Raw genomic sequence first — 17,636 nt, 5'->3', positions numbered from 1 at the left:
GTTTTTATTTTATAAAAGAGTTTTGGCTGTTTTGTGGAAGAGGGAGCGTGGTGCAGAAGAAAGGAAAGAGAAAAAGAAACTATCAGAACTGATTTTAACCTTCGACTTTTTATTAATTATGAATTTAGTGGTATAATTTCGCCTTAATGCTACCGCACGCGTCACAATGGAAAATAATTGAAATTAATGTAAGAAAAGAAAGGAAAAAAAAAGAAAAAATGAATAGGAAGGAGAGGGTTCGTTACGGTGCCTTTGGTTTGTCTACGATCTTATTGAGATCTTGTGTGGACCTTAAGATCGTCTTGCCGGATGGCAGGATTCGGAGCGAGCAATAGATACTCTTGATTTTCCTTATGTTAGGTCTTCCTCGTTGGGTGAGAGACCCGTCTGTAGGGGACTGTCAGGGTCTAGCGAGCCGGTTGAGAGGGAAAGGCCTTTCGCAGTGGTACGAAGTCGGAAAGAGGCTTGGCTGCTCTCCTCCGTAAATCGGGCACGTGCGATGGCCGCCGAGCCGCGCGTTCTACGCGGAGGAGAGGACAGGGTTCTATTCCCTCCAGAGGAGTGTCTGTTGCGGGGGAAGTTGCCTCTTGTCCGTGCACCCTTCGAGCAAAGATTGAGGGATCGAAGGTCCCAAAGGCAGTGAGCTAGTTTTTTAGCTCCTTCAGAAATATACGTCGCCCGGCTCGCTTCCCTCGATGGGTCTTTCTGCCGATGATAGCCTGATGGGTATCATTTTAGTAAGTTAAGGGTTTTTTTTTTTGAAGGCTTGCCACCAGAATTTTAAGAATAGTACCTCTTACCGTTTGTGTATGAAAAAAAAGAGAAAGAGAGCGAAATGTGTGCGGTTAAACGTGATCTAAAAGAATTAAGAGAGAACTTATGAGAACAAGAGCTTTGGTAGAAGATTTTTCATCGAGGATCCGGAATGTCCTGCCCCTGCTTTTATTTGATAGGATTAGTGTTCTTGAGAAGAGTGCGGATTGAAAGATCGAGTCTACGAAGACGCTATTTAAGCGGAAACTCAGGAGCGCGCATTCGAGTCTCGTTTCAGGATGGAGAATTTTTAGTCTCGTCTAAAACAGGGCTCAAGGAGGCGCTGTTTGAGCGGTGGCTCATTTAGCGCACAACCTGGCCGCTGTAGACGAGATAGGTGCTGGAAGGAGTTTTGCGGAAGGGTGGAGGCCAGGGGGAAGGCATCCTAGAGATCCGGCATGGAAATGATTAGTTATTGACCCACCCGTTATCTTGTCAGCAATCTATAGCTTGGGAGGCGGCCCTGAGTTGCGCTCTCACCGATTGCTTGACTCGATAGAAGTGAACTGATTTCCGATTTCGCGTCGTATTTATACCGTCTGGTTGTAGACGAAGGGTATCAGGGAGGAAAGGTTCCCAATTTCTGTTAGTTTTTCAATATAGGTAAGCTCTTTAATAATCACGCGTTTTCCGCGTGCCGCGCGGCTCGCGAGTTCAAAAGGGAATCGCATATAAGATCAAAAATTAATTTCGAAGCTTTAAAATTCAATATAAAATGTAATTTCCAAAGGATCTTTGAATTGAGCGCGCAGAACTGTACTGCTGATTTTTCCGAGTCGTTACATAGTGAAAGAATTTGAATTTTTCAACGCGAACTATTTTTTTATTGATCTTGAATTTTCAGAAGACTCTAGCGGTTGTAATTTTTATTGGATTTTAATATAGTGCGACGGAGTGCAAGCCGAGAGCGAGTGTAAATGATTTCTAGATTGAAATTAATAAGTTTATTAAAGATACTATTTTTAATGGTCCCGTAAAGATAGACGGAATTATCGTACGAGAGTCGCGAGGAGCGCGCGCCCGCGCGCACCGGTGTCGCGACGAAAATTATTCCAAGATCCTTTAAAAATTCCTGTAGGTTATAACTTTTGAGCTATCTTAATTTTGATTTGACAGGATGGTAGTAACGATTTTTCTGAATCGTTACGTTACCGAAAAATTTAAATTTCAATATTGCTTTTGGATGAAATTGATTTTTATACTTTGGACGTTTATAATGCTCTCAGTTTTCTTGTTTTTCTAGTTGCGCGTGCATAGTAGGATAGTGGAGTAGGCGCTCTACAAGAGTTGAAGTTTGCAAGGTTATTATTCCTACTATGAGAAAACTATTTTTCTTTATGCCTGAATAAATCTTGAGAGTCGGCGCGCGCGCGAGCTTGATGACGCAGGCGGGGGCCGCGAGACGGGGGAGCGAGCGTTGTGAATCGCATTCCGCGCATTATTTCCAATTTAATCAAATTTATACTTTAACTGGTGATCTCAGGTTCGCATGTACGGTGCGATAGCACCTAATACACGCAATCATCACGCGATCACAGGTTTATTATTTTATTATTATTTTTACGGAAAAGTATTACAAAATTTGGGCGATAATGCGTTGCTATTATAATTTTTAGATTTGAAGTGGTTATTACGTTACATTATCCTTGTGTGTCGAAATTTGTCTCTAATTTTTCTAGAAGGTTTAATTATTTTAAAATTTACGTTAACGGATGTATGCGGATGATGCGTTAGGTTAAAGGAAAATTTTTGGGCACCAGACGTAACAATTAATTTTAAGAAAAAATACAAATGTGCCATTTCCTGCAGATGCTCAAACATTGCTCGAATAACGCCATACGCCAAAATCAACCAAAGTATCGAAATTGCAGGGGGGCACTATTACCATTACGGATTACAAATTCTGTTTTAAATATCATTAAAAATCGTCAGATCACAAAATGTAATAATACATGCATTAAATTATTAATAAGTACCGACGGCGCGCTATTAGGAAAGTCTTCGGAAAAAAATATGTGGTCCATTTTGTGTTCCGATTCAGACTCCAGAAATGTACACATGATCGGTACATATTATGGTGAAGGAGAGTCAGACAATTCAAATTCATTTTTAGAAATGTTTAGAGATGAAGCTGTGAATTTAGTTACTAATGGTATTGAATATGATGGAATTCAGTATGAAATTAAAATTCATGCTTTAATTTGCGATGTTCCAGCGAAAGCTTTTATTTTAAATGTAAAGTACCATAGTGGTTATAATAGCTGTACGAAATGCGATATTGTAGGTACATGTATAAAAGGGATCACGTGTTTTTCTAGCAAAAAAAGTACACATTTAAGAACTGATGAAAACTTTAAAAATTTTGTGTATTCTGGTGAAGGCAATTATCAAGTCAGTGAAACAATTTTAAATAGAATACCTTTTCTTGGCTTAGTTTCAAATGTGCCCATGGATTACATGAATATGATATGCTTAGGTGTTATGCGCAAATTGTTATTGCTTTGGTTACATGGGCCGTTAGGTATTAAAATATCTGCAAATCAAAGAAACATAATTTCTGATGCTTTAATTAAATTTAGGAAAGTGTACCATCTGACTTTGCTAGATTACCAAGATCGTTGAAATTTTTAAAACTTTGGAAAGCTACTGAGTTTCAACAATTTTTGTTATATACTGGTCCTATTGTATTAAAAGATATTTTAAGATAAGATATGTATGCTAATTTTTTAACACTGCATGTTGCAATTACAATTTTAGTCAGTTGTACTTATTCAATGAATTTACAATATGTTGATTATGCAGAACAGTTATTAAATCACTTTGTGGCTTCATTTGAAATTATTTATGGTAGACGATGTGTATCTCATAATGTTCATAACTTGACGCACTTAGCACAGGATGTAAGAAAATATGGCGCGTTAGATAATTTCAGTGCATTCAGATTTGAAAATTATATTTCATGTATAAAGGGCATGATTCGTAAAAGTGAGAAACCCTTGCAACAATTTTCGCGACGGTTGATAGAGATTGAAAATACAGCATTTCAGGCACGTTCGAGTAATGCCGGTTTTTCAAATTTATCACTTGAAAAAGTACAGACGGCCTTGTTAATAACGATAGACAATATGATTCGCAGTATAAAATTTTGCGTAAGGATAAATTATTCTTTAATTGTAATAATAAAGGCCGAGACAATTATTTTATGTTATCTAATGGAACATTTATCGAAGCACTAAATTTTGCAATGAGTGGAGATACTACATTTGTAATTGGAAAGCGATTAATACCAACTGACGATTTATTTTATGAACCTTGTACCTCTGGTACATTGTCTATATACGTAGTTAAGAGAAGTAATGATGTTAAGGCCTGGATATGTAACACAATTACTACAAAATTGTGTAGACTACCATACAATGACAATAAATTATGTATATTTCCTATATCTCATACTTATAATTAGTGGTAATTAATAATGTTAATAATAAATAAATGTCTTTTTATGCAGTTTTATTATTAACTCGAAGTTATTTCTATTTTTTAATTTTAAACGATGAAATATGTAACTCATCTTTCATTTCTTTTTAATTAACACAAGAGAAAGGGACATTTCGTGAAGAAATTTTTAAATCATTAATATCTATTTTTAGTCTTTAAGTAAATTATATTAAAAATCAATGTTACTGCGTAAGACTCATGGTTTTTAAACGGATGATATTTTCGTTATGTATTATATATATTAGCATATTCAAGTCATTTTTTTATCTAGTTGCTGGATTCACATTTTGGACGTGTTCGTCTGTCGACAATGACAACCTCAAAATATAAAATTGTGGAGTTTGACGAGGGGATAGAAATGATTCCAACGACATGGCTTAATCATGACCGAAAAATAGCTTCTTGGCCTCTTTACCAAAATTAAATAAAAATTAATAAAGCTATTTCCAATATGGAGACGCCAAAAGAAGATTGGAAACAATGTAAAATTAAGAAAATATTAAGACAAGCAGGTAGACTGAAAAAAAATAATAGCACGTACAGCACGCCTTACAAATTCAACAATTTAAAAATATTTACGTACAAAAAAAAAATATATTTTTTTTCTATATATATTTCTTTTTTAAATTTATACAAACAAGCAGTTGATAAAGTTACAATGGCTATGGAGTTTTCTGATATAGAATCTATTACTCCGGAAGAATATAAAAAAAGTAGACGTATACAAGCTAAAGTGCGGCATTCAGATAATTCTTGCAGTTCTGATGATTCTTCGGATAGAGTTCCAGTAAAAAAACGCAATACTTTTAAAGTATTGCCGCCATTCTCAATCATACCAAATAAAGATAAAACGTCAAGAGTCGTGACAACATTATGCGTAAAGGAAAATCCGATGTGAAAAACATAAAGCCACAAGATTCTCAACTTAATTCACCGACACAGAAATCTGACGACGAGGATGACATTAATTATGATGGTACATGTTATTCTTATATTCAAAGTTTTTCATAACGTTCATTATAATACTATTGGATTGTTATCATCACAAACAGAAATTGAAAAAGACGATTGCGTAAGAAAAAAAAATTTAGAATCAAATATTGCTCTTGAGAGTGTACCATCGACATCGTGAATGCGAAAACAGGATCCATTGAAGAAAATAATTTAAAAAATTGAGGAGCAACAAGATAAACCTATCAAAATTAGTAATTTTAAAAATTTTGAATTCCTACATTACTATTTCTTACTTTTCTAATATAATCTGTGTTGTTTGCAACATTTGTTAAATTATAATAAGTCATTTTGTTTTAAAACATTATTCTTTTTCTGTACAGTTTATTTGAAAGTAATTTAGTTTATTTAGCACAAAATTTTACTACAGCTTAAAGAACTAAAAAAAAAAATCAGCAATCAAGACTGTAAGACAAGAAACAACCTCATTATTAACTAATACAATAGCCCTGATAGCCATGCATGTTTTGCAAAATCAGGCAACTTAATGCTGAGCATGAATTTTCGACTAGTTGCTGTGTATTTGCTGAAAACGTAACGCATAGTCCTACATATTCAACAACATGAGAGTAGATTTGAGACATTTTATGTCAGCAGATTCAAAGCAAACGGAGAGCAACTGTTGTTTATTCTGTTGCCAACAAAATGACTTCTATTCGTGGAAAACATTTTGCTTTATCAATCATTTTCAACAACATAAGAGCAACGTGACGATAATAAAAAAAGATAATGATGCTGTGCTTTTGTCATGTATTTGTTAAAAACATTAAATATGTTAATTATTGTCTTGTAGCCAAATAAAATGTCGAAAATGATTTGTGTGTGTGTGTGAACGCGTGTGCGTATGTGATTGTGTGTTGCGCGAGCGTGTGTAATGTAATAAATAAACAGGAGTAAATTAATTATTTACTTGGCTATCAGATCGAATTGAAATGGATTTAACAACTGAGTGCTGGCGTCACCGCTAGGCGGCTACGCCGCGGGAGATTTTCTCGTGAGTCGAGTGCGGCCACAGGCGTTATATCTAGGTGCCACCGCGGCGGACACCCCAGCTCATACTTCCATAAGCTTTCGGGACTTACTTGTTGTAAGCTCGAGACAAATACTCGCTCTCATTCTTTTCAAACGTGACGTGTGTATGGAACATTCGTCCACATAAAATTTTATATTTTTATATGTAAATAACAATTTGTATCTTGTACATAAATTAAATATTTAATTTAAATATAATTCTTTTTAACAAAAAGGATACAAGAAATACTTTTTTGTAAACTAAACATTTATTAGGTTTACATTAATGTATTCTATTTTAATAAATCTATCTGGATTCCGATCTTATTTTCAATCGGTCTTAATACCGTATTTTTGGTGTAGAAATCCCAATTGATTCGGACTACTTTTTTTTAATCGGTTTTATCGCACATTTTTGGCAGAGTGGTGACAATTCAGCAGAAAGAAGAATTAACTTATTTATTTTTTATATATTTGAAAAAAAAGTACAAAACATATATTTAACCGTTTTCGACATGTTGTTGAATTTTTGCTAAAATTTATGACTTAGCACATGTTGTTGGCAACTTGTTCTTATGTTGCTCTTTATGGCGATATGCATTATGTATGGCGATAAACCGTTGACAACAAATACGCAGCATATTGACAGCAAAACGTGCTGAATTCATATGATGTCAAACCAAAGGCAAATGAGACACACACTTTGTTCTAAATTTGCTGAAAACTAATGCCCTTTGTTTTTGGCAACATTACAGCAACAACACAAACAGGAGGCTATCAGGGAGTAGACATTTGCAAATTTGCAGAAAGTCTACCGTAAAAAAATGAGGATTTACAGAAAATGGAAAAAAATCTTTAAACAGAAGTGTTTCGTACAAAATGGGTATGATATTAATGAAACTTTTTTTTACATTGATTATTAATTATTTTAATGTTGTAATTGTATAAAAATAAAAAACTGTTTTAGTACAGTTTTTTAATTGTAAATATAACCAAGTAAACGGTAATTTTTTAAAAGTATCTTTACAACTTTACTTTCTGTTGCTTTAAAATTTTGAAATATATCATAATCGGATAATTAAAATATGTTTGTATATATTGTAACGGTACGCTGTTTTGGTGTGACGGTGCCGTGCGGGAATTTCGGGATTGGTCCGGATAAGGCTCGTCGGTTGGTCAGGTGTCCGTAATGATCATACCCAGAGTTTATAGTAGAAAGAATAGAAGATGATTTATTCAAATAAGATGAGTGGCAGCCGTTGTTACAATGGTTAATCGTAAAATAAAGGAAAAGAAAAAACTAGAAAAGAGAAGCGGCTCGCAGGTATCTTAATACTTTAACTAACAATCTAGTCATAAACTTAATAGCGATGTGCAATGCAACTGCGCGAACGGAAACTCAAGACTCTTCGCATATGCTATCAAACGAAAGAGCTTACTTGAATACTTAGGCTAGGCGGAATTAGAATACTTCGCAAAATACTGATTGGTAGGTTACGCGGGCTGCTCGCTCGTACGGTCGGGGAGTCGCGGAGCGTGACAGGATTGGCTAGCGCGGTCGTGTGTGCGCGTGCGTGTGGGACACCGCGAGTGCGGGCCGTTGCCGGCGCGTTCGCCTCCACGATTTGCCCGAGCGCGCCTCGTGCAAATGGACGCTCGATCGACAGGGCGCGGATGCCGTGCCAATGACTAAGTTACAAAATTCGCCTCGGTGTCCGCGTGGCGATCAAGGTACTTGAGGACGACGGTGATTGATCGAGAATGCTCGGCCGGTGATAATGACGAGAATGCTCGCCAAAGATCTCGGGCGTGATTGGTCGAGAATGCTCGGCCAGTGATAACGTCGAGGATGCTCGTCCAGGATCTCGGAGTTGACTGGTCGAGAATATTTGGCCGAGGATAACGACGGAAATGCCCGTCGAGAAACTGGAGAACGACGAGTATGCTCGTCTTCAGGGAGCGATCGAGGATGCTTGTCTTCAGGGAGCGATCGAGGATGCTTGTCTTCAGGGAGCGATCGAGGATGCTCGGTCGTCTGGACAGATTGGAGAGTCGGGCGGATCTGTTTTCTGCGTTTCCACTGCCGGCTTATATATCCGAATGCGCGGTTGGGCAAGCCAATCCACGCGTTCGGTCGGCCAAGCTGGAGTGGGAGCATTGTGGAACGCCACGGTCGGCGCGCTTGCGCCGCGAGATTAAGCTATGCGTGCACGTGGCCTCTTGCCACGCTCGGTGCTCGGTGTTTGATGGACGGAACGGAGGCGCGCGGACGGTGGAGGGGCGTATTGTTACAATATTAATTATGACATTTGTCACATAAAATAATTTGTATTATTAATTCTTATACCATAATCCAACTTTAAACAGGCTCTTAAGTGTTTAACAACAAGCACGAGCTTAAGGGGATACTAAACATGGTCCTTTTTTACCGACAGAAAACGATTAATTTTCTGTCAAACTTTTCTTTTAATTGCAATTATTAGATTTCAAAATCCTTCTCTACAATTAAAGTATAAACTTTAATGTACCTCACAGCACGCCACTTTATGCCGAAAACGTTAAATTTATATCATTTTATCTAATCATAGTCTAGTATGGCATCCAGAGCTGTCAACGAGTGGCAATATTCGCTTCGTACAAATATTTGACGGTCTTTTCCTACAAAATGAATGTGCAGTGAGGTGCAGATTAGACGCCAGAACAACGTAAAATTTTCAAAATTTGGCTTAGAAGTCTAATATAAAAGATTTCTTTGACAGAAAATTTGTGAGCACACGTACGTCTGATCTCGATATATCACAGCTGATCGCAGCAGAAGAAAGCAGACAATTAGTTGCCCTGTATTTTGACAGATGGCAGTGTTCAAGTCGGACGAAGCAATCGATCTGTTTATCGATCGATTGGATTGAATCTAAGCTAAGCAATAATAGGTTAGGTTAGGTTTCCTATCAAAAAAATGAAACACGGCGAGCGTGTTATCTGCTTCGTCTGGCTTAAATTCTAATATACACTGGTAGTACTAAAAATCTGTAGTTCCGTTTACTCTAGACCTGTAGTATAATAAAGATTTTTAGTACTAATAGTGAATTTCGAAACGCAGCCCATGACACATATAAAGGATGATGGAGAAACGTCGATAGAATCGCATTTTGCGATTGCCCTAATTCTTTCCAATACCGTCAAACGATTGACGTAATAAAATTCCCAATCAATTATAAATGACTAGAAAAAGAACAAAATAATTCAATTTTTAATAATTTTAATTTAAATAAATACGAAAAAAATGTTTGTTAAAACTAATTAGCGTATGATTATATATAACTATTACAATAATCACAAAAGACGTTCAAATATTACGAGCTGTGTTACAAAATTTTTCCATTTTAGCAACAATGCAAAGCGAAATAAAGGATGGATTTTTTTAAAGTAGATTATTCTATTGAACCAATTTATGATCTCATTTGTGTGGTTTTTCTCATGAATCTTCTTTATTTCAAAATAAAAGAATTTTTACATTTGATGAAGCTCGGATAGATGTACGCGATTCCGCATCACGCTTCGTAAACCCGTTATTTTTATAGCGAAAAAAATATAAGACAATAAAAAATTACATAAAAATACAATTAAACTTTGCTCGCATTTACATGTATATAATGTAGCTATTATACAGAAGAAGTATAAAATGTTAATTTTCCATATAGCTTTTCTCTTTATTTTTCTTTAAACGTACGGTTACAATTTTTTCGTTTTGGAGGCAAAACCTGTCATCTCATTATGTTACATCCACTTTTCAGACCAGATACTTTTACTAAACAAAAAAAGTAAAAAAATGAAGAAAACGTAAAATAAGTATCGAACTATGAACACTTCATACAATTACAAAAATTATTATTAGCCGTTAACATTATACCGTTTGAAGAGTTGCGGATCGCGTAGCGTTGCTCAATGTACTTGGCACGAGAGACTATGGTATCTCTTCAACTATGAATCTTTACGAATCAATTTGTATCGATTTATATTAATAAATCAGTCCAAATTGATTTATATTAATAAACGAGTACAAATTGATCCGTAAAGATACACGCTCTTACATTTTTCACAATCATTTTGCTGATAAATCAGCACAAATGACAAATGCGTGCGCACCTTGCGCGAATCCGGCTGTGCACATTACTCTCTACTCCCTTTTACAACTGAACAAGAAATTACAAATCGAATATGGTGCATAGTCTGGAACTGACTTGAAAAGTTTTCTCATCGAAAGATAGTTCACATTGGTAATAACATGAAAAAGATGTTTATGAAATATACTGAATGCACATGTGCCACCAATGCACGGTGTCACTCGTCTCAACCGATGTATTGATGTTATGAGGTTCAAGTTTTTAAATCTCTAAATAGCAAATTTCATTTTCCACATAGCTTCTCGCTTTACTTTTGTTTAAACGTACGGTTACAATTTTGGAGACTAAAACTGTCACCTCGTTGTGTTCAGTGTTCACAAGAGATATTTTCACTAAACAAAAGTAGTACACAAATGAAGAAAACATAATTAGTACCAGACTATGCACAATTCGTAAAAGTAAAAAAATTATTATTCGCCGTTTAAATTATACCGTTTGAAGAGTTGCGGATCGCGTAGCGTTGCTCAATGTACTTGGCACGAGAGACTATGGTATCTCTTCAACTATGAATCTTTACGAATCAATTTGTATCGATTTATATTAATAAATCAGTCCAAATTGATTTATATTAATAAACGAGTACAAATTGATCCGTAAAGATACACGCTCTTACATTTTTCACAATCATTTTGCTGATAAATCAGCACAAATGACAAATGCGTGCGCACCTTGCGCGAATCCGGCTGTGCACATTACTCTCTACTCCCTTTTACAACTGAACAAAAAATTACAAATCGAATATGGTACATAAACAATAATTACAGTGACATTACATTAAAGTTGTCAAGTTGCTAAATTAAGATTACTAGAAAGGTTACTTCGGTATGTGTTATACCATTATTTTTAATAATAATATAACCCATACGTATACGCCGGTGGTTGCGGATGTCTTTGCGCGTACGCTCCGGCTGACTGGTACATTGGCGGGTACGCTCCCATTGGCGCTAACGGATGTGGGTACGCTGCTGGCGGTGGCGGTGGCGTGTACGCTGCTGGCGGCGGCGGTGGCTGGTACGTAACTGGCGGCGGCGGTGGCGGGTACGCTGCAGACTGGCGGCGGCGGTGGCGGGTACGCTGCAGCTGGCGGGTACGCTGCTGGCAACGGCGGTGGCGGGTACGCTGCAGCTGACGGCGGTGGCGGGTACGCTGGCAAACTGGGAAATCTTTGCCCGTACCCGCCACGAGCGAATCTCCGGTTGTTCTTTTTAGTAATTCTCTGAATGCTCCTCCGCATTCTTTCCATTTTCTAAAACAATCAAAATTTATTTGTTATTAGGGATGTTTAAAAAAGATATAATAAATTCTTAATCGTTCTTTTTCTCATTCGAAATAAATGTAACATAATACATTTTTGTTCCTTGTGTTAGCACAAAAATTAATTTAAAAAATTGGCTTTGTTTAAAAAATACATAAATACCTTTGCCATTTCTTGAATTTCTTCTTTCCTTTGTTCTTCCTCTTTCAATCTTGTCTGCTGCTCTTCTTTGTCTTTCTGCGTTTTCTCCTGTTCTTGTTGCTCCTTCAGTCTTTTCTCCTGTTCTTCATTTTCTTTCAGTCTTTTTTGCTGCTCTTCTTTCTCTTTCAGTTTTTTCTCTACTTTCTCATTCTCTTTCGATCTCTTCTCCTCTTCTTCTTTCTGCTTTCTCTTTTCCTCTGTTGCCAAAGCTTTCGGCAAGCCTCCTTCGCTACCTGGAAAAAAAAACAAATTTTAAAGACACCTATGAATTGAAATCAAGGATCTCAAATTGCGGATCAAATATCACACGCAAGTATGTTTGCCGTATATGTGCTGAAGTGAAGAATGCAAGCACACACGTACACGGCATGCATGTGTAAGATATCTGATAGAGTTATATAAATCAACGAGGCTAGTGTTGCATGCGCCGCGGCTACTTGCCCAGACATTGGTCGCTTAAAATATGAAATAAAATCATTGGCTGTAAGAGATCGCGCCACAGCGTGACATAACTAATATTCTCTTCCTATAAATTCCTTACACATGCTTGTGTATACATCTGAATCAGGTATCCTTGATTGCGGATCTTGTCACATGCCGTACACAAGTATGTACAAGGAATTTATAGGGAGAGAATATTAGTTTAATGTCACTCTGTGGCGCGATCTCTTACAACGAATGATTTCATTTCGTATCTCAAGCGACCAATGCCTGAGCAAGTAGCTGCGGCGCGCGCAACACTGGCTACGTTCCGTTTCACACATGATGTGCATGATATATCATTTCGTCCTTGTTTAACATTTGAAGAATTACAAGGATAAAATAATGTACTATGCGTATTAGTATAGCGAGAAGCTATTATGCGTGAAACAAAACGTAGCCACTGTCGCTAGCCTCGCTAAATTGCGTGTGGCATTCAACAGATTCCGCAATTTGAAATCCAGATTTAGATGTATGCTTTGTATAGATAAACACACACATACACATACATACACGCACACCCCAGTGTGAATTGATAACGAAATCGGCGTGTGTGCGTGCGTGCGTGTATGTGTGTGTTTCTACACAACGTATAACTATGTAGAAACACATATACATGTACACACGCACGTGGATTGTGTTATCATTTTTCACTGGTGTGTGTGTGTGTGTGTGTGTGTGTGTGTGTGTGTGTTTCTACGCAAGGCATACAGGTATCCTACATTGCGGATCCTATCACATGCCGTGTATGTGTGTTCTCACTGGAACCCACACACACACACACATACACACACACACACCACGCACATACACACGCATACATACACACACTACGCGCATACACCCACATATATACACGCACATATTTAATTAAACAAATAATTAATGCTTACGTCTTGGCATGTCCTCTCCTGTTCTTCCGCACGCTTTCTCTCCTGTTCTTCCGCACGCTTCCTCTCCTGTTCTTCCGCACGCTTCCTCTCCTGTTCTTCCGCACGGCTTTCCGTTACGCTCCTTATTACACACGTGGCCGCCGGTTCGATCACTTAACTGTTTCACCGATATATACTATCAGTACTGAGGATCTATAGTATACTAAAGTATTTATAGTAAACTATAGATATTCAGTACTGATAGTAAACCGGGATTCGGGACTCGGCCTCACGAATCCCGCGTGCACCCGCGTGGTCCGAAGCAGAGCAGAAACGAGAAAGAAACGCTCGCTCGCTCGTCGTAACGGTAGCGCTCTCGTCGAGCAGCGAAGAGTGGGGAGCTCATCTGTCTCCTTTCCTCTACAGCTTTAGACACGATTTCCGATCTCGATTTGTCAATCTGCGTTGCGATACGCGTAAGACATTATTCTTTACAAGTTTATATATATGTATATAAATATTTATATAAAAAAATATTCGTGATACGTTTCTAACATATGTCAAATTATTCATATAAAAAAATAACTAGAAGAACCAGTATAGAACATTTGTTCTGTTTGTTTTCTCTTCCTGAACTCCTTGAATTAGAGTGTACTTAAAATGAAATAGATATATATTTGAAAGTTAGTGAAAGCAAGAAGGAACGTTCCAGTGCATTCTAGTGCAGGAATAGAAAACAAGTCTATTATACGACAAACTCTCACAAAAATTACAATTTGCAATCATGTACATGTATTTCCAAATATAGATGTACAAATATCGATCTTATATAAAATATTGATAATTGCGGATATAATTTTGAAACAGTATTTCGCCCAATTTAGCTATGCATAGTTATATGATTTTAGATCTCTGTGTAATCTACTGGAAATATTATAATTCCTTTACTTTCGTCTATTATTCTGATAATAGAAATGAAACAAAAGTAAAATTATATTATTAGATAAAAAACTACATTTCTAAATAGAATATATTCCTAAAATGCGTGTTTTTTCCTACATGAAATTTATAAACATGTACAAGATTCTCTCAAACTGTGCCGCAATTTTATCAGACACAGTAAAAATCCGAATGTTATATCACGAAATTGAATTGCTAATCGATTTTATTATTAATTTGATACTTGAATGCATTTCTACTATTCTCTCTCTCTAATGCCGAAAAACTGTGAGGAAATTATTACGAAAAATATTGCTTTCACCAGAGTTAGAACTTCCTGAATTCCTTAACTACCCGGGAGTAGGGGAGATAGTAGAGATGCATACAAGTAGCAAATAAATAATTAAATGGATTAGCAATTTAATTTCGTAATATAATATTTAGATTCTTCTAAAGCTGTGTTTATCCAGCAAAATTGCAGGGTGTAGCGGGAATCTTGTAAATCTTTGTAAAATTTATCTAGAAAATATATTTCAGCACTAAGAACTGCTTTCGATCAGTGATGTCGTATTCATTATTTCAATTTGTTATTACAATTCCTGATAACATTAGGGTTTTCTGAATTTTACTTATAGAAATTTTGAAAACAAATTTTTTACATAGAAAGAAAGAAAGAAAATTCCACATTTTTATACAAAATGTATAAAGTATGTAAGTTACAATTACTTTACGTACAAATTGTAATATAATTTAAAATATTTTTATTTATTAAAACTCGAACCATTGACCTCGCGATTGTGAGTTTTGTGCGTTATCACAGAGCGATTTTTGACATAACAATCTGCAAAATTTCCATATAAGTCTCTTAGTTTTATGTTACTTTGTCAAACGCATTGCGCTTTCTTTTTTTATAAAAGTATGCGCTTACTTTTTTATAAAAGTATGCGCAATAAAAGAGGATATCAAGAATTATCAACATAATTATTATTAAAGACACATTTTTGAGACTTATTATTCATCATTTTTTATAAATAATGCAGCAAATGATATTAAAAAAATACATAAAACTAAAAAAAAATATATAAATATATATATATATATATATATATATATATATTTGTTATAATATCTTTATGCTAAATTTATAAATATGTACATTTTAATTGTAAATCACACACTAAAAACTTTTAATCTTGGAATAGTCCCGTTTCTGAAAATGTGTTACAATAAGATAGCTACAAAATGAAAATTAGAAACGGCATTAGAAATTGACACATTTTTCAAACCCACAGTAAATAGATAATATTGGTTACATGCATGCGTAAAGATAGTCGCATAATCTCGCTAACGGTTGATGCGCGTAAACAAAACAGCGACGACATGGTCAGCAGTCATCGACTTGAGTTCACTTCTTTCGTCGTCGCGCGACCTGATACACATCGCGTGTACTGTACAACTGAGAAGTGTACTAGATGAGTAATAAGTATATGGAAGTGTGAAAAAATAATAAAAGTTTTTATTATATAGACATTTGTGTTACACGAAGAAACGTGTTACGTGTAGTTCGTACATTGTAAAAAATAGTTCGTTTTATAAAATGGGAAATAAGTCAAGACCAGGGCTATGTCGACCCAGACTATCTGTCAAAAAAGCATGGGTGAAAAGGTGAGTCTCGTTAATTATTATTAATTCTCTCTCTCTCTCTCTCTCTCTCTCTCTCTCTCTCTCTACAGGTCCGAGAAGGTCTATCCCAGAAGTAGGATACGACTGATTTGTAGGAGCGTAGAAGCGGGAAGATCGAAAAAGTCTTCCTTTATTCTGTGATATCTGCTATAATTATGGAATTATAAAATAAAACGTGAGAGCCAATTCGGTTACGCCTTGCGTAGCCGCTCACATCCCGTTCGGTGATGGAGTCGCGCGGCGAGGGGAAGGTGCCATGGCGCCTTAGTGTCTAATTTAGACCTTTCCTTCGACACGCATCGCCGCCATCGACCAAGATGCAATCGGCTATGCAAAGCGCGGCGTAACCAAACATTGGTTCTCACGTTTTATTTTATAATTCCATAATTATAGCAAATATCGCAAAATGATGTGACTTTTTTGTTATTCTTGACCGTTTCTACGTCCCTAAAGCTGCCTTGAAATATCCCATTTCTGAGACACACACAAACACACACACACACACACACGTACGTACGCACGCGCGCGCAGATTATTTAACTTCCATAATAGTGTTTCGTCTGAATGGAATATAACAGGGTTGGGTAGATGGGTAGTAACTAGGAGTTAAAAATTAATAAAGCTGAAGTTAATAATTTTTAACATAACTTAGTTACATTTTAATGATTTAATTGTTAAGTTATTTTTAAAACACATTTACTTTAATTCATTAACATTTTTCCCCCAAGTTAAAAATTTATTTATGTATAAGAAATAAATGTAAGAGAAAAATACATTCTTATCTCAAATATAAGATTTCTTTGTTATATTATACAATTTTAATATACAAATAAAATATTAAATTTATTTATTCATCCATATTATAATTGTTTTGAGTAATTTAATTTTATAAAATTACAATGTTGTAATTGAATATGAATAATGTTTTTCAAAATTAATTTCTAATAACTCTAGTTAATTTACACGTAACTTAATTAGTTTTTTGATCATGTAACTTTTAACGTAACTAAATTAATTGTATAAATCATTAAATTTAATTTAATGTAGTTGAAAAAAGGCTTAACTTATCCAACCATGGAATATAGTATACCTTCAATATACAGGACGTAAAAAATGCAAATCATAATGACAATCGTATAAAATAGATTGAGTCATAATCACATTCGACATTTCTAAATCATTTTTAAAAATTATATATACATATCTATATAATATTTATCTATATATATACATATATATATATATATATATATATATATATGTATGTATATATATATATATATATATATATATATATATATATATATATATACATAGTGAATAACTTTTTCTGAAATTATGTGTAACATGTATAAATGTGTAAGAAAGATGACTACGTTATGCCAGGAAAATCATGCTTTTATAATGTTCGTTTTTATAAAAAAATCTTGTTCTATTTGCCAGACTTGGTATATCGATATGCATTTTTCATCGATTTTTATCTCTAGTCATCGGAGCACAATCTAATTGCTCCCTTCTTCCTCCGCTTTACACGTGGGCCTGTGCGCGGCGGCGAGGTAAAGGGAAATGCTCGGAAACGGTCTCTTTTCGTTTCGAGCTTTTCTCTTTTATCTTTTATTGTGTCTCGTCAAACCGCGTTGCCATGTTACTTCTTCCGTCTTCTCGCCAAGCGGAATTGCCGATGCCACG

At 35.6% G+C, this 17,636-nt stretch overlaps 2 protein-coding genes across 3 annotated transcripts in view; one reads left to right on the top strand and one right to left on the bottom strand.

Moving 5' to 3' along the window:
• Nucleotides 1–17,636, top strand: part of LOC113005769 — a 420,425-nt gene that overhangs the window by 154,361 nt on the left and 248,428 nt on the right. The window lies entirely within an intron of this gene.
• Nucleotides 9,798–13,702, bottom strand: LOC120356741 (putative uncharacterized protein DDB_G0271982). The gene is made up of 4 exons (XM_039446425.1): nt 13,585–13,702; nt 13,347–13,503; nt 11,935–12,206; nt 9,798–11,763 (listed from the first exon to the last, which is right to left on the bottom strand). Exons 2-4 carry the CDS (start codon nt 13,354–13,356, stop codon nt 11,347–11,349), a joined length of 699 nt encoding a protein of 232 aa, XP_039302359.1. The 5' UTR covers nt 13,357–13,503; nt 13,585–13,702; the 3' UTR covers nt 9,798–11,346.

This window comes from Solenopsis invicta, chromosome 3 (genome assembly GCF_016802725.1).
Source record: "Solenopsis invicta isolate M01_SB chromosome 3, UNIL_Sinv_3.0, whole genome shotgun sequence".
Classification (NCBI taxonomy): Eukaryota; Metazoa; Arthropoda; class Insecta; order Hymenoptera; family Formicidae; genus Solenopsis; species Solenopsis invicta.
Note: the sequence above shows the minus strand (reverse complement) of the source record. Positions and strands in the feature narration are given on the sequence as shown.